The sequence below is a fragment of the Meleagris gallopavo genome, chromosome 4, assembly GCF_905368555.1.
Source record: "Meleagris gallopavo chromosome 4, MGAL_WU_HG_1.1, whole genome shotgun sequence".
In the NCBI taxonomy this organism is placed as follows: Eukaryota; Metazoa; Chordata; class Aves; order Galliformes; family Phasianidae; genus Meleagris; species Meleagris gallopavo.
The window spans coordinates 46,899,313-46,926,536 of record NC_139407.1 but is presented as its reverse complement, the minus strand read 5'-3'; the positions used below and the strand labels follow the sequence as shown (position 1 = coordinate 46,926,536).

General features: G+C 34.0%; 1 protein-coding gene across 2 annotated transcripts in view; it reads right to left on the bottom strand.

Annotated features, from left to right (window-relative positions):
- GABRA2 (gamma-aminobutyric acid type A receptor subunit alpha2) overlaps positions 1–27,224 on the bottom strand; it is a 59,811-nt gene that overhangs the window by 11,224 nt on the left and 21,363 nt on the right. For both annotated transcript variants that reach the window (XM_085223222.1, XM_010710218.4), the window contains 5 exons: positions 22,748–22,815; positions 15,556–15,776; positions 12,548–12,630; positions 9,429–9,572; positions 8,829–8,981 (listed from right to left, as the gene is read on the bottom strand). In XM_085223222.1, coding sequence (XP_085079348.1) covers positions 8,829–8,981; positions 9,429–9,572; positions 12,548–12,630; positions 15,556–15,776; positions 22,748–22,815 — 669 coding nt within the window. The remainder of the gene's footprint in view (positions 1–8,828; positions 8,982–9,428; positions 9,573–12,547; positions 12,631–15,555; positions 15,777–22,747; positions 22,816–27,224) is intronic.

Here is a 27,224-nt window from a genome sequence, read left to right as displayed (position 1 = left end):
TATTCTGAATATTTTAGCAAAAAGAAACTCACAACCAGAAATGAAATCTCCATTCCTTAAGCAAGTCAGTTCTTACATCCAAGGCTGAATCACGCTTAAACAAACTAAACTATTCCCTTTGTGGCACACCATCACATATTTTCCAGAAGAAAAAGTAATACCAAGTGAAATACTTAGCAAACCTACACTATATTGACAGGCTAAGGAGCTTCCACAGCAGTGAAATTAGTAACAGCTTCAACAACTGCAAACTCATAAAATTGTTGTCACAGGAATCCCTAGAGAAAATTTATACTCCCTAAGTCAGATCCTATACTGTTAGCAATCTTTCACCTAGGTTCTGCAGGATCAACCTAGATGAGACTTTTCTTCTGCTAGAAGAGAAACATTTTTAACCTCCATGGAAAAAGGAAGAGAAGCAGCAGCTACACCTACTCAGACCTTTTCAGGCTTTGCAATTTCTATATCTTCTGTGAAGAATTTTCACCTCTGTGGTTGTTACAGAGGATGACAGAGCAAAGCTAAGTGGACTCAGCCTGTGCTGCTCTCTCATGAAGTGCTTCCAGAGGTCATGATTCCAAAAGGAAGACAAGACACAGAAACATCTGCTGATTCACTCAGTATCCACAAATCTAAGCAGACATAATTCACTAATTACTATTTTTTGGCCTGCACATATTAAAGAAGGGGATTTAATCTGGAGTCAGTTGTGGTGGTGTGATCTAAAGCCTGTACAATGACAAGGAAGCACATTTTGTTGTATGAAAATGGGTAGACAATGTATTTTGTGAAGAATTTTCTCCTTTGACACACAACATATGGCTTAATTATTTTCCGCACCTCAGGGAAAATGTAGTCTATCTTATATTCAAAATTATCACATGCAAATTTTAACACAGGTCTTGAGCTAGAGGGAAATAATTTTAATTACACAGAAGTATCAGTGAAGTGATTGTTTCTCAGAGATACAATGACCTTATCCATATGCAAATATATGCAGTTGTTAAGGTAGTGTCCTGTTTAATACCTACATTTTAGAATAAACTAAGCTTCTTGAAGATCCATTGTCTTCTTCAGAAATCTTATTTAAGATTAACTATTGACCTTTTCTAGTCTCAGTTAAAACAACGTGAATTTACATTTGCATCTTGCTACCAATTGACAATTTCACTGCAAAGTTCAACAAATCATGCAACTTTGTGACTCAAATGCTAATCACACAGTATATTGTCAGACAGTTGCCAGTGCATTTTGATTTATTCCTTCATTCTATAAATCCAAGCTATCACATTCATTTAACCTGAATTGAGTGGGAAAAAAAATATGGAAAGTTTAGTCTGTGATACTCTGATCTTAGGAAACTCCAGCAATTTTTGTTTTCTATTCTTCAAGCAACAGATGATTTTGCATACTAGGTAACTTGAAAAAACGTACTTTCAAGCCATCGCTAAGAAAAAGGAATAAATGAAAATAACCTTCTTCCCTATCACTGCTTAGCCAATAACATTTATGAACTAAAGTTTTAATACAAAGCATTCTCTCTACAATAAGAGGCAGTCAAAATATTAGAGGGAAACAATCTCCTACACTAAATCATATATTACTCTGAACAGTCTAAATAATTTCAAAGGCTATGTAGTGACAGAATCTTACCTCACTATGGTGAAGAAAGACTACAGTTTATGTACAGGTCGAGAACTATCTTCTATAGCTCATCATCCACTCTGCCATCATATGATGAAGCCACACGGCCATCATATGATGGCACTGTGTCAGAAAAACAGGGGCAAGCATTATCTTATAAGATGCAACAAATACTCATCAGTTTGTTTTTAAAAGAGATCAAGAAATGAAACTTTTAATAGATCATTTTGATAACATTTCCCTTCTCTTAAGATCAATCGTTCTGTACTTGATGGTAAATATACCTTCATATTGCTAAAACTTCCCTTCTCAACAGTATATGCCTATGAATGCTAAAAGTCTTTTAGCACTTCAGATTTATCCATTCAAGCTAAGAATGGAGCTATCTGATTGCCTAGGATTTACAGTGGAGCTTTTGAAACTGCATCTGCGCACTGAATACAAGATATACATCTACAGGACTGTAAAATTGAACGTCTTTCACTGACATAAAATTTGCATCTGTGAAAAATACTGGCGTTGACATATTCTGAATGCACGGATATTATTCAAGAACTGTTTAAAAGTAGGCAGCTTCCTTTCAGCAAACAATATCTGTTGCTAGACAGTATAGGTAACAGCCAGACAATGACTAAAAAAGGAAACCTAAAATATCTAACTGAAAACATACAGTGAAATTGAAGGAGCTGGCACATACATATTGAAGTTAAATTCAGTGATGATGACTAGGCTCATGCCAATGTGGTGTGCACAAATTCAGCCTATTCCCTAGCAAGGACAAGTTCTTTCAGATCCTAATTCTACTTCTTGTGTAACAAATTCATTTTCTAAATTGTACAGGCTTAGTTGTCTAAATTATATCCTATCTGTATTGTGTTGGAACGTAAACATCTCCTTTGAAAATGAATCCAACAAATCACAAAAAAGACATTCTGTAACAAAATAAGTACTTCATATTTTCAAATAATCCGCACAAAATCCTTAAATTGTGTTTCAGATCTTAGAACATGCCGCTCTTTTCACAACTTCATCTTTTATCACAACACTTGGCGAAGTTATACACAACATATCACCAAAAAAAATTGATTTTTTTTTAAGGTTAATTAGATCACTTAACCTAGTAAAAAATAGTGAATAAGTTAATAAATACAGAAGAAAGTAATGTCTGATCTCTCTTTTATGAAAACACCTACTGCTACTAAATTTTACTACTTCAGTTAAAAAAGTTGGAGCACTAAACAAATGCAGATAAGCTCTGGAAATAGCATGATATTAGAGTAATGGTGTATGTCATTTGACTACACACCATGCTGGTTTTGTGCATATACATTGCATGAGAATACAATACAAAACCACCGACAACCTACAAGCTAATTCCCAAAGCTGAATGGCAAGTGCAATCTACTCCAGCTCCCACACAAATCTCATATGGTTATGCTTCCATTGACGCACAAGCTACAGTCTTGGGATAGTTGGAGTTGGAAAGGCATTATTTTGTTGGCAGCTCTGTCTCTAACCAAGTGCTACTGTTTATCATATGTGCTTGCCCATTGAATATCACTTGAGTGTTATGTCTATGTTAACAGAACTCCCCTATTAAGACTCTATAGAGTGAAAATTCTGAGTGGAAGGTTATCTCTAAGGGCACAGAAGATAAACTGCTGCCTCTGAAAGAAATAAAGATAGTTGAGGTTTCTTTTTTTTTTTTTTAACAAAATAGGACAAAGATACACGTATATACAGCACTGTTCAAAAGCTACCTCATTCAATTCTCTTGTAAAAATAACCACATAAAAAAATCTGAACTTGTCTAAGATCCTATTTCTGTATTTGCAGAATTAAAAAGCCTGTCTATTTAAGGTCTAAATAGCTTTTTGTTTTAAAATGTATATTAATTAATACAGATTCAGAAAAGTGAAACCAAGAACAAACAAAGTACAGGGAAAGGGACGTAGCTTAAGAATGAAATGAGAATAGAGTTCTAAGTTTAAAATTCTGTATATTGGAAATGTACTAACAAAATAACACAGCTGTTATTTCAGTTCTTGCCTTGCTCGCTTTGGGAATCACAGAATACACATCTTACTATATCTATTCTAATATCCTCATTTCTATCCTGAAGGAGTTAAAACACTAACTACAGTTCTAAGAAAGATGATTTCCAATTTTTCTGTGGCTTGCCTTGAATTGTGCTATTCAAATACACATCATGTTTTTAAATGTTATGATCCATTAAAAATGAAGTGAAAATTCAATAACCTGCACAAGATTAGCTTTGCTAATATACTTGACACTAAATGCAGAACAATAAAAACATTGCTAAATGAAACAGATCGTAATCTTGCACTAAATGAAGACATTATAAACCAGGCTTATTCACTTTCCTTAAAAACACATATACTTTTCAAATTTGTCTGTTAGAGAAAACACATTCAATACTTATTTACTTAACAGTGATAAAATTTTCTTCTTCCAATGATTTAAAGCAAAGTTGAAACAATAGAGCATTAAGCCACAGATCTTTTTGGATAGATTAGGTCAACAATATTAAATAGATGCCATAAAGGAAAGGGCACCAAGGGGAACTGTGGATTGAGCAACACTGAAATGTTTGTGATGTGCACAGGATATTGGCTTTATTTTGGGGACTTTTTTGAAAAGGAGAGAATAGAGAGAATGAACATGCTGCATTCAGTTCATTGTTGACTTTCTTTGAAATTAAGAGGGGTGACTAAGCAGCCTCAAAACACACCTTAGTCTGGCTGAGGGGCTGTGTTCATGAAGATGAACAATAAAGTATCTTGAATAAAAAATAATAATAAATGATTTTTAAGAAGGTATTCTAAAGAAAGATCATTTAGCAGTACTTAGACATACGGTTGTTTATTTTTCTAAACATGAGTTCCCAGTTTGAAATAAACCAGTTATTTCTGCCTAAACACACTGGCCTCATTTTATTTCTTGCTGCTGATTTTACTCCATCTCAAACTTGGTGGAGATGACTGCTCAGCAGAAAGGCACTACTGCCTCTTACAGCAAGGTTCCAAGAACCCTGCAGTGCCATATGAATTAAGGCCTAGGGGGCTTTGTGCTCTTGGAATCCACAGATTGTGCAAAAATCCAAAGGTTTTGAAAAAAGGGACATGAACATACAATGTTAATAGCTTCCCATGTTCTGTGTCCAGCTCCTACAATAGAAGCCAGCGTTTAGAAACTTCAGATAAAAGACTATCCTAAGCATGTGTCAGCCACCATCCAAACAAGAAAGATTTGTGTACTGCCTCATACGTGCGTCCTACTTACATGCCTGATTTAGGCAAAGTTGACTCTAAGGAGCAAATGGCAATTCCCCAGCTCTTTGGTGTGCATGAATACCAGCAGTTATACAAAGTGGGACCTAAGATTGTGTTTCAATGAGCTGATTTTTCAGGAAGTAGGCTTACAGAAGAAGAAACCTTTTAAAAAAAAAAAAAAGAAAGAAAGAAAAAAAAAGAAAAACTGATCACATTTTAACTTGCCTTGAGAGATTTCCATATCAGTAGTGTCTTGTCTGCAAATCTGTCCAGTCCCTATTATAATTTAAAGTGATCTCATCTCTCTCCTTCACCCACTGCTGTTGCTATTATTTGTACATTTTACAGGAGACAGAGAACACATGATAATAATCTTCTCATGCTTTCTTCTGAAATTAATGAGTGCTGAGGGCATCAAATGCTTGTGTACTGGTTAGCTCTGAGAGAACCTTAGCTCTGATACACATCAAAACATTATGAATACTTCAGAGTACAAATGCTTTTTAGTTTGTGCAAAAACTTCTGCAGTTACATGCAGCTAAGTAAAAGAAAGTAACCAGCAAACTCAGCAGCCCTTTCCATACATGCACTTCAGAATTCATTGCCTCAGCCACACAGCTCCACTAAACTGCGTCCAATAAAAGTACTTTAAATTCTACAGATCAAGAAGTAACACCACAATTCTATAAAAAAGACCATATAAACCTATGGCATACACAGAAGCTTACTGCTTAAAGTAAAACAATAACCACCTCAGGACTGTTCTCTGGTCTTTGAAAACTCCACTTAGAAATTAGATTACGATACTGCCCCTCGCTTTTAAAAATAGCTATCAGCATTTTAGTGGAAGCCAGAATTGATTTACTTTGGTCTAGTTAGCAGGATTGTGATATTTATAATGTTAAAGCACCACAGACACCATTCCCAAAAAGCATCTTCTTATGAATATTCAGAGCATGATGTGCACTTGTTCCTCCACTGTAAAACTGATTTTTGTCCAGTGGAGGGCCACAAAGATGGTGAAGGGCCTGAAGCATTTCTCCTGTGAAGAAAGGCTAAGTGAACTGGGTTCTGCTTAGCCTTGAGAAAAGAAGACTGAGAGGGGACCTGATCTAGGTCTATAAATATCTGAAGTGTGGGGGGCAGACTGTTTTCAGCAGTGTGTGGAGACAGGACAAGGGGAAATGGCCAGAAACTGCAGCATAGGAAGTTCTGCACAAATACATGCAAGAACTTCTTTACAGTAAGGGTGACAGAGCACTGGAACAGGCTGCCCAGGGAGGTTGTGGAGTCTCCTTCTCTGGAGATATTCAAGACCCACCTGGGCACCTATTTGTGTGACCTGGTGTAGGGAATCTGCTTTGGCAGGGGGGTTGGACTCGATCTCTGGAGGTCCCTTCCAACTCCTACGATTCTGTGATTCTGTGATTAAGGAGCTCAACTATAAAAGAATACTCATTATATCAAGTTCACAATGTTAACCTACAGCTTGAAAGTACATCATAGAAGAGAAAGAATAGTATCTTCTCTCAAACATAAAATACCAAATGATATGTGGTGGTTTGAATAACTAGAGGTTATGTTTCTTTGAAAGAAAATACTCAACTCTTAAGAAGACACTTGAAAAAAAATCTTATCCATTCTTATAAATGCTTTATCAAAACTAATACTTTCTTCTTAATCATATTTTTATTATCTTCATAGTCATAGTCACTATACAATACAAAGATGAGTATCTTGCAAGGAACCACATCATATAAAAATATTAAATATGATCAGTACAAATATACAGTAAGCTCTCTTGCAAGTTTACACTTCACGCAGGAAGCACCTGATTTTTACTATCTTAGCAGGATTTCTGTATCCCTGGGTAGCGTCTACCTGAAAGCAACACCCAAACAAACACCCTGAAGGAATCTGTGCAGCTCTGTCAGGATTAATTCAATGAACCAGAAAGCTTTAAGAAGCAATAGAGGAACTTTGTTATACAAGTGTGGATAACTTCACATTTTTGTAACATATTTAGGCTGGAGACAAGAGGGTAATAGAAATCCCCGTGACAACTGCTGCCAGTAGGTATGGAGAAAGACTGGGAGATTCGCCTGGGGCTACATAATTAGAGCAACCATTGGCAGCTTATGCTGATAATCTCATTTTAAAAAAACTAAAAAATAGCTCCTGCAGCGACATCCAACCCTGTGCAGAAGGCTAAGCATGTGATACAACTGCTGCTCCATTAGGCAGAGACTAGACTCTTCAGATGCTCAGTGCAAATGTCCAGGGTTCATGGTGCCAGTCCAGGCTGGTCTGGAGGGGTGAGGCCATAACTGGTGTTCAGATGTATGCATGTTTAACAAATAAAATACTAGAATAGAAATTGCTATCCACTCCCATTGTGCTAGTCAATATATTTTGGATTTTATGTTACTGGGTGGCATGGTTCTGCTCTTGTGGACACTCCACTTAGTTTCTTCAAGACATCCTGATACAGGCAATATGATCACATCACACTGTTTATTAGTACATATTGTTCATTATCCAGAATACACTTAAGTCTCATCCTATTAAAGTTGTAGGCTGTTATGCAGATATTTCTTTCCCCAAAATAAAAATTAAATAAAAAATAAAGAAAGAACAAGAAAGATATATGCAGGAAGGGAAGTAAAACTGCAGGAAAATTATCCTAGTGACTTGTTGCTGGTGATACTATAACACTACATTTTAGGGAAAGGAGATCGAAGTTGTTTATAGACAAACCAGCTACAGTGTCCTAAAGGTATAGGAAGTGGCACAGAAAAGGACAAGGATGGAGGTATAGTATTTGACACTATATTTGACGCTTGCAAGGCTGGCAAGGAAAGCGTTGGAAAAAATTCATTAAAAATGTATTTTGATAAACAGAAATGTACAAATGGACAGAAGAATTTGAAGAAGGAAAAAATATTGTAACTTTCTGTTAAATGACTAGGAAAACATGGTAGAATTCCAGTGCCTCTAAAACTGCTGACCCATTTCATCTGACTTCAATAAGGCTCATATTCAAACCTGCAATTTTCATGATATGTTTTGTGGCATTTCCTCTACCAAGAAAGACTGTAAGTGTTTCATTGTGCATGACTTAATATTTGCGTTTGGCATATTTTTTTGAAGACTGTGTGGTGTTTACTAATGACTAACCATAAGATTTTATACAGTATGTTGGATAGTTGATTCCAAATAGACATTATTTTTGTTGCACTTTTATCTTATTCTTTAAAATCAAACAGATTAGAAGAATTCTAAGTTATATGTATTTAAAAAGACATTTGTTGCTTTGTTTTACTAAAGAAGAGAAAAAAATCTTAAGAAAAACACTACCATATTTCACTACTAAAGCTGTTCACTGTCTTAAAGTACATTCCAGTTTAAATTAGCGAGAAAGATTCGCTAGGCTCCCAGAAAAAGATTTCTTTTAAAGAACTGCAGTTTGCAGGTTTTAACGTATTCAGATAATTCGGGTCCTTAATTTGCTTAATTTACAAGCATATTTAGAAATGTACATATCTACTACGCATCAAAATGATTGAGTAACATCAGTGGAAGAAATATGTTTCAGAAAACAACGTAAATTAAATTTTAAATGGGAATTTTAAATTATCTTCTATTTAATGGAAAACGTTTTCACAGAAAAGAGGCAAGAATATAGAAACAGTTCTCGCTTGTGCTGATTTCTGAAAGATTTGGTATTCTCTGGAGTTGTGTAAGATGCTGCTGAAAGTTGTTTCAACTAAAAATAATGCCATGTTCTACAAAGTAAATTAAACAAAAAAGGGGCTTTACCAAGAACACTTCAAAAACACTTCCTAACAGCTTCAGCTATTGCAAATAACACATGCCACTCAATGTACTCACCAAAAACTGTCCTAGCCGGTACAGATTCTCTGTTCAGCCAGAATGAGACTTGAGAGAGAATGACAGTCATGATACATGGGAGATAAGTCTGAATGACAAAATAACCAATTTTTCTCTTCAAGTGAAAATGAGCTGTCATTACTGTATATTCACCTAATGTGCCACAGAAAAAAAAAAAAGGTTAGTTTAGAGCCAAGTAGAATAATCCAATTGTTATTAAATATTATATATATATCTTGTTAAATATTATATTATTATGTTTTTAATAAAAAAATATGCTGACAGGTAAAAATGGTTAAAAGCAGCCTACTTTACCATTCAGTAGACAAAAGGCATTATTTACCATATGAAATTAAACAACCATCCAAGCCTTGTATTACAATTGTTAGTATTCAAGATTGAGTATAAAAAAAAAGTCACTGAGGAGAAGTTCACTTCTACTATTATTTGCTACTTATTGACTTGAAAGAACTGGCTGCTATGAGTTATTAGCCATATTTTATGTTACATATAACTTTTTTCAGTAGCTTACCACTACTGTAAGCCTACGCTCATTATAGCAAAGTGAGCGCTTTTTCTTAAAACATGTTTTTTACTAACCTGTACTTGATTTAACTGTCTCTTTTCCAATTGTTTGGCCCAAAAGATCATACTGATTCAATCTTGAACCATCTGGTGCCACCTGTACAGAATCTGAAGCATTATAAGTCCAAATATATGTCACTTCTGATGTTGTGTATGCATCTGTGGAAATAAGATATGATATTTTATCAGTAATTTTAACCAAACAAGTTACATCCAAAATTATCTAATTAAGAGCTACTTAATTACCTTTCAAAAGGAAACCTCAGAAAACTAAAATGATTAGCAAAAACACTTGTATATTTTAAGCAACTTTACTGTAGGGTAAATGCTTATGGCTGCATGGGATCAGGGCATGCATTTGTGTTTTTATTAATCACGATTTATTGGTATAAACTGCAAAAAATAATTCTTCCATACTGTTAAAAGAATTTGTCACAGATCTGCTATGTATGAATCCTAAAACTCATAAAAATTCAGATGAAAAGAACAGTGATTTGTAACATTTAGAGTACGCAAAATTTTTCAAAATTCATTTCTATACTGTTCTCACCTTCTATTTCCCTACACTCCATTTGGTAGTGTATCACAAACATTTTGTTATTCATACCTGAGTATGGGGAAACAGGTTCTGTGACAATGCTCTTAAAATACTTGCAGAAGCTCATTGCCTTAGCCTCTTAAATCTCAGTCCTAAATATTAGATCTATCTTTGGAGCATAGTATCATTAAGCAATCTGTTTTCTCATTGCATTCATCAGAAAACGTATATTTATCCTAGTCAGATAAAATAAACTAAAAAGGAAGCAAATCAACACTGTATTTTAGTAGCATTAATGTCTCTCCAATGAGTAAAAAAAAAAAAAAAAAAAAAGAATATATCCCTCAAGTTTTATCAATCTAATACCCTCATAAGCAAATGGAGTATGAAAGAAAAAGGGTAAAACACTAATGGAAGAAATAGTGTGCTCACTTTGATTGACTGAGACAAGTACATTTGAAATCTTATCCATATCTGCAGTGAGGAGAAAATGAAAAAAAGCAACATTTTTGCTGGACTGTAAACATTTTCACTTGAGAAATCTCTGCAGGCCTTGAAAGATGCTTATTCATTCAGCTTGTCATAAACTGTAGGACTAACATAGCAGGCAGGCAGCATGCAGAGATGTTTAACACTTCCCTCTGAACTACCCATATTCCCACAAGAAGCCGTCTGCTTTAATTCAAATGGTAACCTTGCCAATTTCTGATTTGCCCCTACACTCTCCACTGTTGGTTAGACTTTTTGATAAAGATGAAGAATGGCAATTTATTAAGCTACAGCTTCTTCAGTACATCCAGCTTGGCTTTTCTCTTGAGCACAACAAAGAAACTGAGACAATCTTGCAGGCTGATGATCCTCTTAGCAATGTAAGATTAGCAGCATATATGAGGAGATACGACAAACATATACCATTGGCAGACTTGCTTCAGCTAAACCAAATCCTCAGGATTTTGGCTTATTTTCACCACTATTTATCATTTAAATTCAGTCCCAGAATGAAAGATGAAAAATGAAAGCATAGAAATGAGTTCTAGTTAAAGAAATGAGTGGGAAGCCTTTCAAAATGAACAGAAATAAGCCTTCAGTGCGTGCCAACTGGCTGGAGCACAGGTGACTACAAGGAGAAAAGACAGACAGCTTTCCTAAAATCATTTTCTCACAGTTACAGTTTTAATCCTGTTTTTTTACTGGAAATGCAGAAACCACAGGAAGAGAACAAAGAACATATTAGTAGTGAAAACAAATAAAAAAGAAAAACAAACACCAAATCCCACTCTTACAAATAGAAAAACAAACAGCAAATCTCACACAAAGTTCCAATATACCTACTCAGAAGGGTTTTCACCTTAGCAATGCATATCAAGTCATACTATGAAGTAACTGCATACCCTGAATATCAGTTTCATTATTATAGGTATTTTTGTTTTATATCAATTGTTTTGAGGCTACATTGAGACTCTTTCCCTCATACATGTATCTTACTGTGCATATGTATATAAATATTATTCATCAGTAGCTGGTTTTGGCCAAAGTTTCTTATGTTATTTAGTTAAGTTGTGTTATGCACTATAAATGTAATAAAGTATTTAGTGGAAAAAAGGCTCCATGGCAAAACTATTATTAGCCATCTCTTATGTCAACAGGTAAGCCTCCCTTTGGTGTGGCAGCATAATCAGAAACATAGACTTGATTAAATTTGCTCTTTTTTTCCCCCCCCAACAAACTCCAGGGAAATGGTACACATCAGTGTTATGGAAAGAGCGTGCATAGTTCTCTGACAGCATTCAGCTTGTCAATATCTTCTTAGCGGTGACCTATCACCTGTTTTGCAAACTGTGGTGGCTACAGTAAAAATTAAAATAGCCAGAATTTATTGGTATCATATAGTTTCCTTGAAAAAAGGATGCCACTTCCTGGGCCTGAAACAGAATATAGACTGCAGAAAAAAAAATAATAATTGCAGTGAAAACAAAACAAAACAAAAACATGAAATACATATAGCACAGTCCTAATTCACAGAGAAGAAGGACTGGTATACAGGTGAATGAATTTATACTGCTGTTAAAATAATAATATTGATATCAAAGTCCACCTAACTAGCCAATATGATAACGAATTATTATTATTTTTTTTTTTAATCACAAGAAGCCATATGTTTTTGCCTTAACTAAAGAAAAGAAAACATGATTAAAAATAAAGAGGAAGAAAAGGTTTCAATAGAAGACGACATTCTTCAAAGTCTTTACTTGCTCTTCATTAATAAAATATGTACATTCTACACAGTCTATGGGCACCTAGGTTTGTATTCATCAGTATGATTAGTATTGTGGAATAAAAACAGATCAGTGCAGTGCTGAATTAGGTGTACTGTATTTACTGTTAAACTGTGTCAAGAAAGTTTTAAAATACACTAAAAGATACGATAGAATAGATTAAATCAATTGCAATATGTCAAATTACAATTTTATTTAAAAAAAAAAGTACAATCTTGTGTTTTAAACCTCACTTGTAACAACTTTTTTGAAATAAAATGAAGGTTGAGCAACGTTAGGTTTTCACTAACCAAAGACCATATTTCTAGTTATACACTTACAGCTGCCAAATTTCAGTGGGCATGAATGAGCATCCATAGGAAAATCTTCCAAGTGCATTGGACATTCGGCTTGCACTGTAAGCCTAAAAGGCAAGAAGACCACTATGCATTTAAGTCAGTTAGCAGGACAAGAAAATCAATTCCACAAAAATGAGCAGTTCATATGTATTTAGGAGATGAAAATGAAATGTTATATTAAACTAATTAAGATTTAGATCAGCTCTTGCTTCCTCCCTTTTATGTGTTCCTTTGGAAAGCACTGACATACTACATCAAAAAATTAAAACAGCCAACCTCAAAACTATGAGGACTGGCCATTTAAATGAAAATATAAATTATGTAAGATTTTTAAGAACTGTCATTTTCTTCTCATAATATTCTGATTATATGGCTCTGAAAATCTCATTACAAAAGCACATAAAATGCAGTTGACTTAGCAAAAGACTATGTTCCATGGTTTTTTTTTTTTTTTTTTAATTCTTTTTAAGAGTCTGAATGTGAAATTGTAGGGGAAAAAGTACATTGTTTTAAAAAACTGCTGCTATTCATCCTCTTGTAATTAGCATTTGTGTTTGTTTATAGGCATGACAACATGTTAACAATATTCATCTGGTGTTACGAGATGTTACCTTCGCTTATCTGGTGAAAAATTCCCAGTAATATTGCAGTATTAAATATGCAGATTAATACAGTAAAACATGATTTCAAACAATTTGAACAAGTTTTGACATATTTTTATTTCCCACTATCTTTAACTCGGTGAATTAAAGAATTAAAGCTCTGCTTCTCCTTCCTATCTTGTAGGTTTCCTTTGGGTTGAAATTTTTCCTGCGCTTTATGTTGCTCTTCATCCAGCCTCAAATATCAACTACATTTTCCTGCACTCCTAGTGGTTCACAGTCATTGTATTCCCAATCAGATTTTCCAGTTTTTCATCCCAAAATATTCTATTTCCTCACTCCTCAGGAAAAAGCTTCTGAAGTCAGGAGGAAGAAATAGAAAAGAGTCAGCAAAAGACACAGGAGAGTGCTTCATGAGTTCATTACTTTAAATCACAGTCATTTTAAGCAGACAGATTAAAATGGCTGCTAAAAATCTCTGTTACAGAAGCAGCTTACACATGTAACTCACCATCACAGAAGAAACATAATTAGAAATCATGAACTTAAAACAAACAGAAAATGTTCAGTGATTTTATTTGATCTACTTTCTTGTTATTGAAGAGAAGAACAGTTTCAAACACTGTTGTTTATTTTTATAGAATGTAACTAGAGTATATTCGGAAGGAAGAGAATTTTAGTCATTTCTTAGAGAAACAATTAGAAATATTTGAGATCAGTTGTACAAATGGAGGTCTCAGTTTATTTCCAGTACACTATTCTGAATATCATATGTTATGATTAGCAGCCTACCCTTCAGCATTCAGTACAAGAAGGGCTTGTTGGTTACGCCTATACATACGTGCCATTTATAACACTTAAAAATTATTTTTCTGACCAAATTTAATATACTTTACTAGTCATGAGTGCTGGCCATTTCCAGAAGCAAAAATGAAAACTTTAAATAAAATCCTGTCATTAGATATATTTAAAAAAATAGTTATTAAAGCGTAAGGTACATTTTCTGCATAGTTCTTGTTAGGAAGAATTTAAGGACATAGTGCTGAGTGATAGGGAAGAGAAAAATTCACTTTTTTTTTTTTAATGTCACTTTAGGAAGTGACTAGAAATCCTCAAATTTTTCCCACAGGAATTTGGTAGGGTTCATTCATAAAGATAATGAGGCCAATAATCCAGCTGGAATACCACTGCACCAATGCACAAGCATGGGAAATAAGAAGAAAGAATTGGAAATCATGGAGCAGTTAGAAAACTATGACTTAACTGATACCAGAAACCTGGCAGGACAAATCACACAACTGGAATACTATAATTATGGACTTTAATTATGAGTTTTAAAATACAGTAAAAGATACAATAGAATTGATAAAAATCAGTTGCAATGTATCAAGTTACAATTAAAAAATAATTAAAAAAATGGGCTGCAATATTTTAGAAGATCTAGGCAGGGCAGCTGGGGTTGAGGAGTTGTCTTTTGTGTTAAGGAGTGGATAGATTCCAGAGATATGTCTCTGAAAGAGAGCCATGACTAGGTTGAGAGTTTGTGGGTTAATATTCAGGACAAGACCAATTAAGGACATCTGGTGGTCAGACTCTCCTAAAGACTGCCTGTTCCATTTAGCCTGTTTTACGAAGCCTTGCTTCAGCTTGACCTCACTGTGGTCTTCCAGTACCTGAAGAGAGTTTATTAGAAGGAAAAGTATCAACTTTTTCTGTGATCTGGTAGTGATAGGACAAGGAAGAACTTTAGAAGAACAAGAAGGAGCTTTTAGTTTAAAGTGGGGAGATTTAGGATGTAGGCTAGGAAGAAATTCTTTACTCAGAGTGACGAGGTACCTGCACAGGCTGCTCAGAGATGTTAAATGTCCCCTCCCTGGAAGTTTTCGAGGCCAGGTTGGATGGAGGTCTGGGGCAGTCTGATTTTGGTAACCCAAACCATGGCAGGAGGGATGGAACAAGGTGACCTTTGAGGTTCCTTCCAACCTAAGACATTCTGTGATTCTATGATTTATTTTCTTGTTTCCAGTGATCTCAGTAATAAATCTGCCTAATGATTCTAGTGGTCTGCAACTTTAATTGTTCTGAGACAGAGCGTAAACTCTTGAGTATCCTTAGTAGTTCTAAAACAATTTCCATCCATGGACTTCAAAGTGTGTAATGCAGACTGTCTATATCTTTTAATGTTACGTGTTTATGAGAACTGACAAACACAGAAAAACTGATCTATTTGAATAGATTTGTCACAGAATCGGAAGTTTTCTTGGTGTTTTTTTTCTGTTGGGTTACAAATGAAAAAAAATAAGAGTCTTCCTGGAACCTTACATAATTGATAACTGGAAAAATTGTGTCAAGAAATAGCATTAGCAGAGAAAAAATAAAAATACATACCTCATGGTGTACAAAAGAGTTCCATCATCTTGGATTCGTAGAAGTTTGTTAGGCATTGTCATGTTGTGAGCAACTGACTTCTTCCCGTTGTGAAAAAATGTATCTGGGGTCCAGATTTTGCTGGCCATTAAGTTGTTCAATCGAAGAATATTCATTGGGCCCTTAAACTTTAACCGCTCATCCTTCCATCTCTGACGGAAGAAGACATCTATTGTGTATTCCTATAATGGAATAAAGATATGCTTTTTTTTTTTTTACTATGAAAAATTAATCTGCATTTGAGGAAAAAGTCAGAGAAACACTGGTTGTAAAATTCCTTTGGCAAAATTTTGTCAGGGCAGAATAACTATCACACAAAATTGTATGTCTGTGTCAAACCTTTTCAGTACTTAGATTTCTGTACTTGAAACATATTGCACACACAAAGGTAATTTCAATGAAGTTAATTTAAAGTAAGAAATAAGAAAAAATAGGAGGATATGATGTTCATGCAGCAGATGCACGTGCAGGAAGGTGATTGAGCATTTTAAGAGCATGGAAAATACCCAAAACTAAAAGGAAGAAAAACAAGGTTATTAATATATGGCACAATATACGCTGGTAGATTGATATAAAGAAGGAGCGTTCCAAAAAGAAGAGCAAGGTCTGTAAATGTATACCTTTTATTAGCAAAAGTACACAGATAAGGAGCAAATGAGTTACAGGTGGCCTACACTCTGTCTGCTGAACTCTAGTGCCTAATCTTGAGAAGGAAAGAGAAAAGGATGCAAGCAAAACAGACTGATGACCTGGATCAAATGATTGCACTTAGATATTCCATTTGCTGTTTTTTCTTGCTCTTCTAAAAAAAAAAAAAAAAAAAAAAAAAAAAAAAGAGACATCACACTGATGATATAGGTTCACAAACTTTAAATTGGAACTGTAAATGGCTTTATTTGTTTGTTAATGTCTGCACAGCATATAAATTGGAATTCAAAGATCATAAGTTTTGTTGAAATTAAACTGTATTCTGGGTTCTGGCAAATGTCACTTTGGAACAATTTCAATTTTATTGGACAAGTGCAAAATGGACACGTTTTCAAAACCACTGTACCACTGCAATGAGTCAAGTTCTGACAAATTTCCATCAATATCAGATATTCAAGTTACTTCAATGCAGAAATGTTTTCTATGAACTTATCAAGTTCCTACCACCTTTTTCTGTCTCCCTTGTGTGCTGATTAACAAAGCTTAAATTTTTTCCTCAATCAATCATATTGTTTTGGAAACAAATGCTAAGCAGAGAGCAAGAAGCAAAAGCTTTTCTCATTTTCTTTTCCTCTGTGAGCCCAGGAAGTACAAGGACCTTTTCCAAGACAGAGACAGAAGCTAAGAAGAGCATGTGGAATAAAGGAAAGAAAATTCAGCTATCTGAAAGAGCATAGCAAAGGAAGGAGAGAAAGTAGTTGTAGTTAAAAACTGTATTAGGTTCATGGAAAGATCCTTTTAGAACAATATAATGGGATGCTTATAAAGTCACCTGACAAAATTCACACACAATTTATATCTATATCAAGAGGCCATACATTACTGTAATACAATTTTGCATTTTTCTTATTTAAATTATTGTTACTCAGATATTGAACTAATCTAACACTACAATACACCAAAAATTAATTTCTTTGGATTAACATAAATGACAGTTGTTATCTACAGTAGTATTCTAGTAAACATATGTAAACAGGCATTATTTCATGACAAATAATCTCCCTACTTCTCCACTGTAATATTTAATTGTCCTGTACTATTTGCTAATTTGTTGTGTTATTTACTAACTATCCTGTGACATAAAATCCCATTTACAGATTCCAAGTAATCTAACAGTTCAGTTACAAATCAAGGAATGTTACTAATCATCTGAAATCTTGGAGGATAGGGAGCAGCAGAAACTGCAAACTTGAAGCAACAGACAGAATATATGGAATCTGGCTAGAAATAACAGTTAATTTAATTAAAAAAAATTCCCTAAAACCTTCTTTATCATCTGTCTGAGAGGCCTTACCAATAAATCATTGCTATGCATGAGAAGATTGACGTTGGAGGTATACAAAAGAGGAAAGAAGAGCCTGAGGGAGCAAAGCTTTGAAATTCCACTAAAATTCAAGAGAATTGAGTGATAAGTCCTACAAGATCCTTTGAAAAATAGCCCCTGCACATAAATGTTTAGAATATAAATCTTAAGTTTTTATAATGTCTCCAATAAAGAATTTCAAAGGTTACACTTCTTCACTATCTTCCATCATATATAAAAAGAATCACTCAAGATATAAAAGAGAAAAAAGCAGACCTGAAACGCCACTAAATCAAAACAGCAACATTTCAAGAAAGCACATCTGATGTATAGCCAAGCTTAAAAAGCAGAACAAACGGGAGAAAACATGTTCTGTGGCCTTGGAAGGTCCCAATTATAAATCCTAGCTCATCTACAGGTAATTCTGCTCTCTCTACTGGGAAATTTCGTTCTTATTCATGCTGGAAAACATTATTTGACAGAACACATGTTGTTTTGAGATGATGGAAAAAGAGCGTTATCCAATGTTTGCTGCGAATCATCACAAACATCATCTCCTTCCATTCATCACAACAGCAATAAAGGCTCATTTTTAGATCTCAAAGCATTTTGACAAGAAAGTTGCAAATAGGAAGAGAAATCAAGGCAATGAAATGAAGTTAACTTGTCCCTGTCCATTTACACTACGATTACAAAAAACAAAATACAACCCATACATTTTGCATCCTGGTGCTATATTGACTGATTCCTATTCTGTTCTACTTATGCTCTTAAATAACCCTATGATGATTACGATGAAAAAAAAAAAAAAGAAAGAAAGAAAAAAAACTCTTTCAGAATATTTTTAATCTAACCAATATAAATATCAACATTTACCAGAAGATAAAGGTTTTGTAACCCTCTCCTTTTCCACCTATGTATCTCTTTGTGGTAAATACTGCATTATGCAGCATTTAAAACTAGATGAGTTTTTTGGTAGTTTTTTTTTTTTTTCCTTTTTAACCCATAACAGCCCTGTTAAAACATAATTGATGTCCTAACTGACACTGCATTTCAAAGATATCAGTATTCATTTTTAAATATATAAATATATCTGCCAGATATATACAACCTTTAATACTATAAATAAAAAGTGCCATATTTCTAGGGAATTGTAGCATGATCTTCCTCAACTTGAAGAACTTATTTCATGCCTTTTATTTCTGCTCTTTCTGCCAACTTCAGTCATTTATGTCTAAGCATTTAGAATAAATGAAGTATTAGAAATTCTGTAAAAAAAACACTTTTAACCAGTTTAAATCATAACGTTGAGGGAAGATAATGTCTTCCTATTCAAATCCATTTATGAAAACGTGCTTCTCTGAACGGCTTGCTCTCAGTTTCCATTGACCCGATACAGAACTCTGAGTATAAAATAAGCACTGTGGAGGGATAAGAGATTAATAGGAAAGATACAAATTGAGATAACTTAAAGTCTGTAACTTACTATTCACAGTACTGAAAATACAAAGATCTCGTATTACACTATTTTTGTTGTTCAGACAACGGAGAAAGGGCAACCCTGAAACACAATGGATGCCTGGTGCAAGGGGCAGGAATTCAAACTGGAGTTACTCTAGGAACTAATATCACTGGTTGGGCACAGTCTCAGACAAATAAATCTCCAATACCAATCTACTTGACAGAATACTGCAGAAAAAAAAACTGTCTTTCCCAACAGAAAAAAAGAAGGGATAGAAATTATGTAAGCCATCATATGAGATATGCTCCTCAAAATTACCTATGTCTTTAACTTGCAAAAGCCACAGTCTTAGTCTATAATAAAAAGGAATAGAGCAATCCATTTATTGACTAATTAAAAGACAACTTAAAGGCTCTTCATAGCACAGAAAACCAAAGGTATTTCCTGTTGTGGCTTTTTGTTTAGTCTTGTTTTTTTTTTTCTTCTGATACTGAACTAACATAATAGCTACAGTAAAAATGATTGCTGTATTTTATTTTATTTTTTAACCTTTGGGAAAATATTTCACTTAGAAACAGCTAAAACTTCAAGTTCTATAGAAAAACAGATCTAAAAAAACAAAACAAAATAAGGAAATCTAAAAAACAGGAAAATGTGGTCTGGAGTTCAACTGCTTCTCTGAAGTACTGTCCTCAATAGTAGTGAGAGATACTATAACAAACCTGATCATTTATGGCTTTGATCTTCAGCCTTCATTAAAATTGATGTGCTGACTATATTTGAAAAGCAAAAAACATTCACTGAAAGTTTAATTGCAAGCAGACAATTGTGTACCGAATAGAACCATCTCTACGAGTGGAGTGAAAACTGAACAAAAATTCTAAAATGAAAAATTAGATTTCTATTAGCAAGACATTTAGGAAAAAATACTGTGTAGAAATACAATTAATGATCCTTATGGGTCCCCTTCCAACTTAGGATATTCTATGATTCTATGAAAAAGGAAAAAATACAGACGTAACCACAATAAACAAAGCTTTCCTAATACATCAAAAAGCTGAGGTTAAGAATTGAAACATAGTACTGTAAGAAAGCCTGTTAATTTTAATAGTCAGACAAAACTGACTTAGGTCCTGTCATCTACTAACTGTGTATCATATGGAAGTAGGAAAGACATTTCCCAATGACAATTAGAAAGGCTGCCATGTGACAGTACTTTACAAAAGCTTACACAGCATTCTGCAGATCTCATGTAAAGGCTCTCAGTGGCTGTATGCTGTCTTACAGCAAGTATGGTTTGAGGAGTAAAAATATTTTTCATTTATTATTTATATTTTGCTCTCTCTAAGAGATCAGCACTTGTACAGCTATATTGGAAATTTTAGAAGCTAAAATTTGAGGAGTCTGCAAGGAAAGTAATTCTAAGAAAAAGCTGTAGAAGTAACATGATTGCAGTGCTAAAATCCTAACTATAAAGCTATGCCAACCTACCAGATTGGCATCTAAAATTATTTACTAATTTTGGGGAAAAAACAGAGAAACTAATAATTTTAATGTCTTAAATTAAATCATTAACATATTGTCATCCTGAAAACCATATTCCAACCAAAATTATCCTTCAGTTCAGAATTTTCAAAAATTAAAGATTTTAATGGAATTGCAGATGTTTTAATTAGCCACTTCAATCATAATTTAACCTTATAACTCTTCTTAGAAAATTCAGAGAAGCTTCTTTTTTATATGTTCATTTTTTTGTTTGCGTTTTTAAATAACACAGCTTTCCTTCTCTCAGGCTAATGTCAAAGTAAATTTGTATCACTGATCTGGTTGGAAGCCTATAAGACATAGCATCATAGTACTGAAACATTTCAGAGAAATAACAACTCAAAGAGACAGAACAGTGAAAATTAAACTTGCTTCATCATGCTTAATTTCTTTGCCTTCCTTAATTCCCTTTACTCCTCAAAATGAAGTTGAAAACTCCTGATGTATATTGGTATTTCCTTCACATCACATACTGTAATTAATAGACGATAGCATTTCTCTAATACAGTGTGGGTACAGCCATATTTTAGTTGTAGCAGCTCATTTGAAGTACAGTTTGCAAAAGAGTCCTGGCCAAGACTCAACAGATTTGGTGGCTGAGTAGCTTGGGAAGAACAGAACGTAGCATATTTTTTTCCCTTTAGACAACATGTTAATCCAAGATGAGGATCTTTTTTTCCCTTTTTTTTTTTTTTTTTAAAAAAAAAGAAACATTTTTTTTAAAAAAAAAACCTCTAAACGCATTTGCGGAATAATCTCAGTTTCAGATTTTACCTCCTGAATTTATCAACCACAACATCAGCTAATCTAAAAAAAGTCAGAGGTCAAATTTGTCTAGACTTAACTACTTAATGGACTGGAAAAATACAGATAATTTGAATGAAATCCTACTTATTTTTCCAATTTAGGAAACAATTTAGGAGGAACCCTTAAATTAAAATAGCCTTCCAACATTTACAGAAGCAAATATCTATAAACATTCTCTATAGTAGTTAACATTATCAATTCAGTAAAACAATATCTAACTTAAAGAGCAATCATTGTACCAACATTACCTTCACATCTGACAGAGTATGTATTAGTTTGGAAGTTATTTCAAAACTTGACTGCCCATACATTTCAAAATGGTTTAATAATTATCTACTTAAAAAGTTAAACTAACTCTGAAACTTTTAGTAGTAGATATTAAACTGCTCTTACCTATCAAGAAGAAAGGCGAGAGCAGATAAGTGAACTTTCTGATTATGCTATCCCTCCCTTCTTTTCTATGAGATGTGTTATATCCATGAAGATCTTCCTCACTAGCGCAACACATTTTCCCTAATCTATGTATGATTTGCAGTGAGTTACAACAGACCCCTTGCCTCAGAGCTTTTTCTCTATTGCTGTTTTCTTGAGAAATTTTGATCCAGAAAAATATTTTGACAGTTTATTCCTTTATAATGTCACAAACTTCATTTCATTGGCCCTGCTGACACTAGTAGACTTAAGTGACTATGAAAAGCCTAAATTCTCAACAAAAAATACTACACACTTGGTTAGAGGCTCTTGAGAATACCAGGCCAGATAAACTTGCTTTCCTGAAATATCTTCTCATGTATTGTCATCACAAAAATTTCTGCTTAGATTCTGGATTCACAAGGTGAAACACTGATAACTAAATTTATATGAATTCCACTGTTTTGGTTGATTTTTTTTTTCATATTGCTAGGTTACTAAATAACAATAATGTTGCAGATCAGATCTGTAAAACTGGAGTTGATGAGCCACCTTTCAAGCTATATTTCGAGAAAACTTATTATAGACTAACTTCAGTCAGGTCATGCAGTAAGCGTGCAATTTAGTTTCATCCAAGAGGAATTTATTTCAACTGCATCAAAACTGTTCCAGAACATGAACCAAAGTACAGCCAATTGGAAAATTCATTGATCCAAAACTAAACAGTTAATAATAATGTATCATATAAGGTCTATAAACCAAGTTTCAACTTTGGATCTTCTGGAATCTGGCACTTCCTGGCTTCAGAAAAAAATATTCCCAATTTGCCCACAATTAGTGAAAGTCAAATGTAAGTTTGAAAGTAATTTTATAGTATATTTACTTTTACCACGGACACAAAAGATTCAGAAACTCACCATGTCTGTGTCTGAAACAGGTCCAAAACTGGTGACATATATGTTGGTGAAGACTTCAGTAATACTATCTGATATAAAAAGAAAAAACAATTCAATCGCTTTTAATCTATAGTAATTCAAACTCTCTATACAAAGTTTTCAGACATTGAGAAAGTTTCTGTCCTTATTTTCTTCTTTTAGCCAGTATCTTGTGGCAAACACTGGGGGTCTCTACCCCATGAAATTATACTGCAGTTACAAAGAGGTTATCAGAAAAGAGTTCATCCACCTGAGCAGTATATTTCAATTAAATTGAAATATAAACTATATAACTATCAGAAACCACACACATTTCCCATTTTTCTAGCAGAAAAAGAAACTGCACTGTCTTGGACTTAACAAGGTAGTACAGTTCTAAACAGAAAACTCCTTTGTTGCAGAAGTATTATCTCTCTTGTTGCATATCATTCATATTAAAATCTTTCTGATTCAGAGTTGTTTTCTTCATCCTGAAGTGTAAAACTCAGCAGCGTCCTACATTTTAATTGGGTCCATGTTTAACTGGTATGTTTTAACATAGTAATTATTTCCCTTAATACATTATGCTCCTGAGACATTGTTATGATACTCTACATACTATAAATAAATAAATAAAAGTGCTTCCCAATCATTGGAGCCAGACAGCCATGAAATCAGAATATTAAATATTGTACTGCAGGGAAAAAATAATTGCTGAGCTTTCTGTCTTCAGTTTTCAATTAGACTCAAAACTGAATGGTATTCACTAAGAGGGACAGCACACACTTGCAGGAAATTTCTCACAGCCATTGCCAGCTACTGTCTGTATTCAAGAGGGTCAACACAAGAAATTCTCTGCCTTAAAGCCAGTTACTAGTTGGATAACGAATATTTGAATTAGTCTGCACTTAGACTCAAATGAGAATTTCCCATTCCTAAAAACAGTGTAGCTGCACGCTATCTGAGTGATCTTGCTATTATATTATTTCTTTACTTAAGCACCATTAAATATGGATAGTTAATAGTTCCTACATTGTAAAATACTACCTTCTGACAAATGTGGCATAGAGAGACTTTATATGTAGTTGTACTGAGGTCAATAATCGGTGCCCTCTATTGGAAGAAGGGAAGAAGTCAGCAGTACTCACCCAACACTGGAGAGGTTCTACCAGCCCCGAAGGCAAAGGCAAAACTGCTGTGTGTGTGCATAAACAGCAGTGTATAGTCAAAGGAATGTAGTCACTGCCAGTGCAGAGATGGGCGTGATGCAGTGCTTTCAGCTAGCTTCTGGAGCATAGAGAAGAAATATTCCTACTTTCTCACTTTTAGAGAAACTTCATCAACCCAACGCTAGAAACACACTTATTAGAATACAGAACTTAATGAATCCTTTCCTTCCCAAAATAACCTATTTTGCAGGATCCCTTCTGCTTTTTAAGCACCTAAGTAAATGCTGACTCTTACTATGTGTAATTCACATACTCTGAAAGTTCAAAATGTGCAGTTCTCTTGCACACCTGCAAGATGTTTATTTGTGTGACAGAGACCTCAGTAATCCCATACGTGGCATTCATACACAAGTTGAGTTGATTTCTATTCCAAAAAACTTAAAAGCTAATTTTAAGTCAATGGATAACAGAAAGTGCTGGGACTGCATTGTTTTTAATGTTCAACAAGGAAAACATCTGAAATATAACACCAAAACCACAGGTATAGTTCAAAACACAAGTGACCATATGATGCCTGTGGGACACTCTCCAGAAAAAGGATCATTCTCTCCAAATGGTTACTTGGCACAGGCTGACACAAAATGGAAAAGTGACAAGATAAACTACTCTTCAGGTGGTAAACCAGTGCTGTAGACACTGCTGCGAAATTTGGCCTGTACTGTAATGACAACAGAATCCTAATTACAGTTCCACAAAAACCACTTATGTTATAAATATATCACCAATGAACAAGTATCCCAGCAGTAAATAACCTAGACTAATTTCAATTATACTGATAAAATAGTAAGGAACTTTACCAAAGGCTTTAAATGCACTTGGCAAATCTGAATCTGCCTCTCCTTCCATCCCAAAAAAAGAGTTATGGCTAGAAGCATGGTCCACTTGCAATTCTGCTCTAATGCAAGATGCTGTTGTTTGCATCTGGCATATTATTTGTCTTTACAATTGGCATACAGCAAATTAAAGGACATAGAATCTTCATGTTGGCCCTACATTTTAAGTTTTAATTAAAAAAAAAAAAAAAAACAACAGCAGAACATCAGCATTCCATATTCTCACACATTACACACATTACTTCTAAACACTTCCGGATCAATCCTCCCATCAGAAATGAGCAAAGATGACAGAGTTAAGGACAAACAAATTGACTGCAGTTGTTGAATTACTATTACAACAGTCTGTAGATTCCTCTTGTTGGTATGCATTAACCACTTCAAATCAGAGATTCTAATTATCCTTGGATTTGAGGACATATACGACTGGGGGAGTGGAAGAGAAATGGATGGGGGAAAGAGGAGACATTATCCAGAGATTCTTAGCTATAAGAACTTCATTTTGGGTTATCATAATTAAGATAAGCACTTCAATGCATATAAAAAGAACTGGGGCAAATTCATCCACGATAGCCTCAGAAATTAGAATTAATGCAAATTAATCATAGCCTTTTTTTCCCTGTCCCCAGTAACTGCCTTAAGTCAGCATAGTTCCGGGTAGTGGTGACAGCACTAAGTTCTAGTGCAACCAACTGTTCTCCCCTGAAGTGAATATTTATCCTAACTGCAGGTACTCCACCATGCCACCTTTTGTCAGGGGCAAGAGAAGCTGAAAAATTAGAACAGGTGGGAAGATGGGAAACAAAGGATATAAGGAAACAGAACAAAGGAAGGCACAAGAAAAAAAAAAGAAAAAAAAAAAGATTGAGATTGAAGAACAGAAAAGAGGAACTGGCTGATTTTTATTTCTTCTTCCTTTTTTCTCTCTTCAGATTCTGCATATTTCATGTTTCTATTCATATCTTCCACATACAAGGAAATTGTTTCTTAAAGACGGAATAAACAGAAGTATAACAGTTAATGAATAACTCCATTTACAATTTGTTAATATTATCAGTCTGAGCCTTGTTTCTTCATTGTTCATTTCTTTACTATTATAATAAAGATTCATTTGAATTATAAACACAAACTCAGTGTTTCATAATCATTATCTATGAAGAAAAAAAAGTGAATCTTTTTTGCAACTGATAATCTAGTTTTCACTTTGAAAAGAAATGAAGTCTGTACTAAAAAATACCATTCTGTCCCATCAGTAACTTACTGAAAATAATTCCCAGAAACAAAGCACAGTTTCAGAAGGACTTTTGGTTCAGAATTCATCCAGCAGGCAACACAGCTACAGGCTTTTTATAACTCATATTCTGTTAACAATTAAAGTCATCACAGTCCCTAGAGATCAAACAGTTCTGGATCAAGATTATTCCTGCAAAAGTCAAAGGAATTAGTAAACTAACAATTGTTCAGTGCAACATGCATTTGTGAACAAGTCTATTTTTGTGAGAAAAAATTAAGGACAAGGTCATTCACAATAATTTTTTTTTTTTCTTTAATCGATATGTTAACACCTCAGTAAAATCTTGATTTTCAAGAGCTTGTAAATCAATGGAATCTTAGTGTTTTTGAAAAACAGTCCAGTTTTTGAAGACAAAGGTTTGTTGTTGTTGTTGTTGTTGTTGTTTTTGGAAGAAGGGGTGGATAACTCATTTATATTTGTGATCTCTTAAGTTATTCTGAATTGTTTCCTTTGAAGACTAAACAAAGAACAAGGAACAGGAATGGGTAAGAACAGTTTTCACATCTGATTTTTCCATTAAGGAAAAAACTATCAAGCACAGAATAAGACATATACATACTTTTGTCACATGGAGTGCTCTGAAATTCAGAAAATATAGCTTGGCTATATACTGATTTTTATTTATTATTATTATTATTATCATTATTTTATCTTTAGCAGTTGTAACTGTTGAAAGAGAAATAAATATAGCTTAGTTTAGGCCAGTTTCTCAGAAGATAAAAGCCAAAAATAAGCAAGCTGTTTCAGATGGTTCTCAATAACTGATTTTGACTGATTCTCTTTACTTACTTGATCTGGTTTGCTACCAATATTGGAGAAAAAAAAAAAAAAAAAGAAAGAAAGAATAAGAGAAGTCTTAAATGCACCAGACTACAGATTTATAGATCCTTGTCTCTATTTAGCTAGTAGGTTTATTGTGTGTTTGAATGACATTTAGTATTTTATAAATATTTAATTATCATAACCTCTTTCTGAAGATGGTAATTCTATTCTCTGCATTTTCTTTATGCTTTGGAAATTGAAGCAGAAAAATTAAGAAATGCATAAATAATACAACATAGAGGATTTTGCCAAATCTGAAGTCAGTTGTTCCACATTAAATATCCACCCTGGAAAAAACTAGC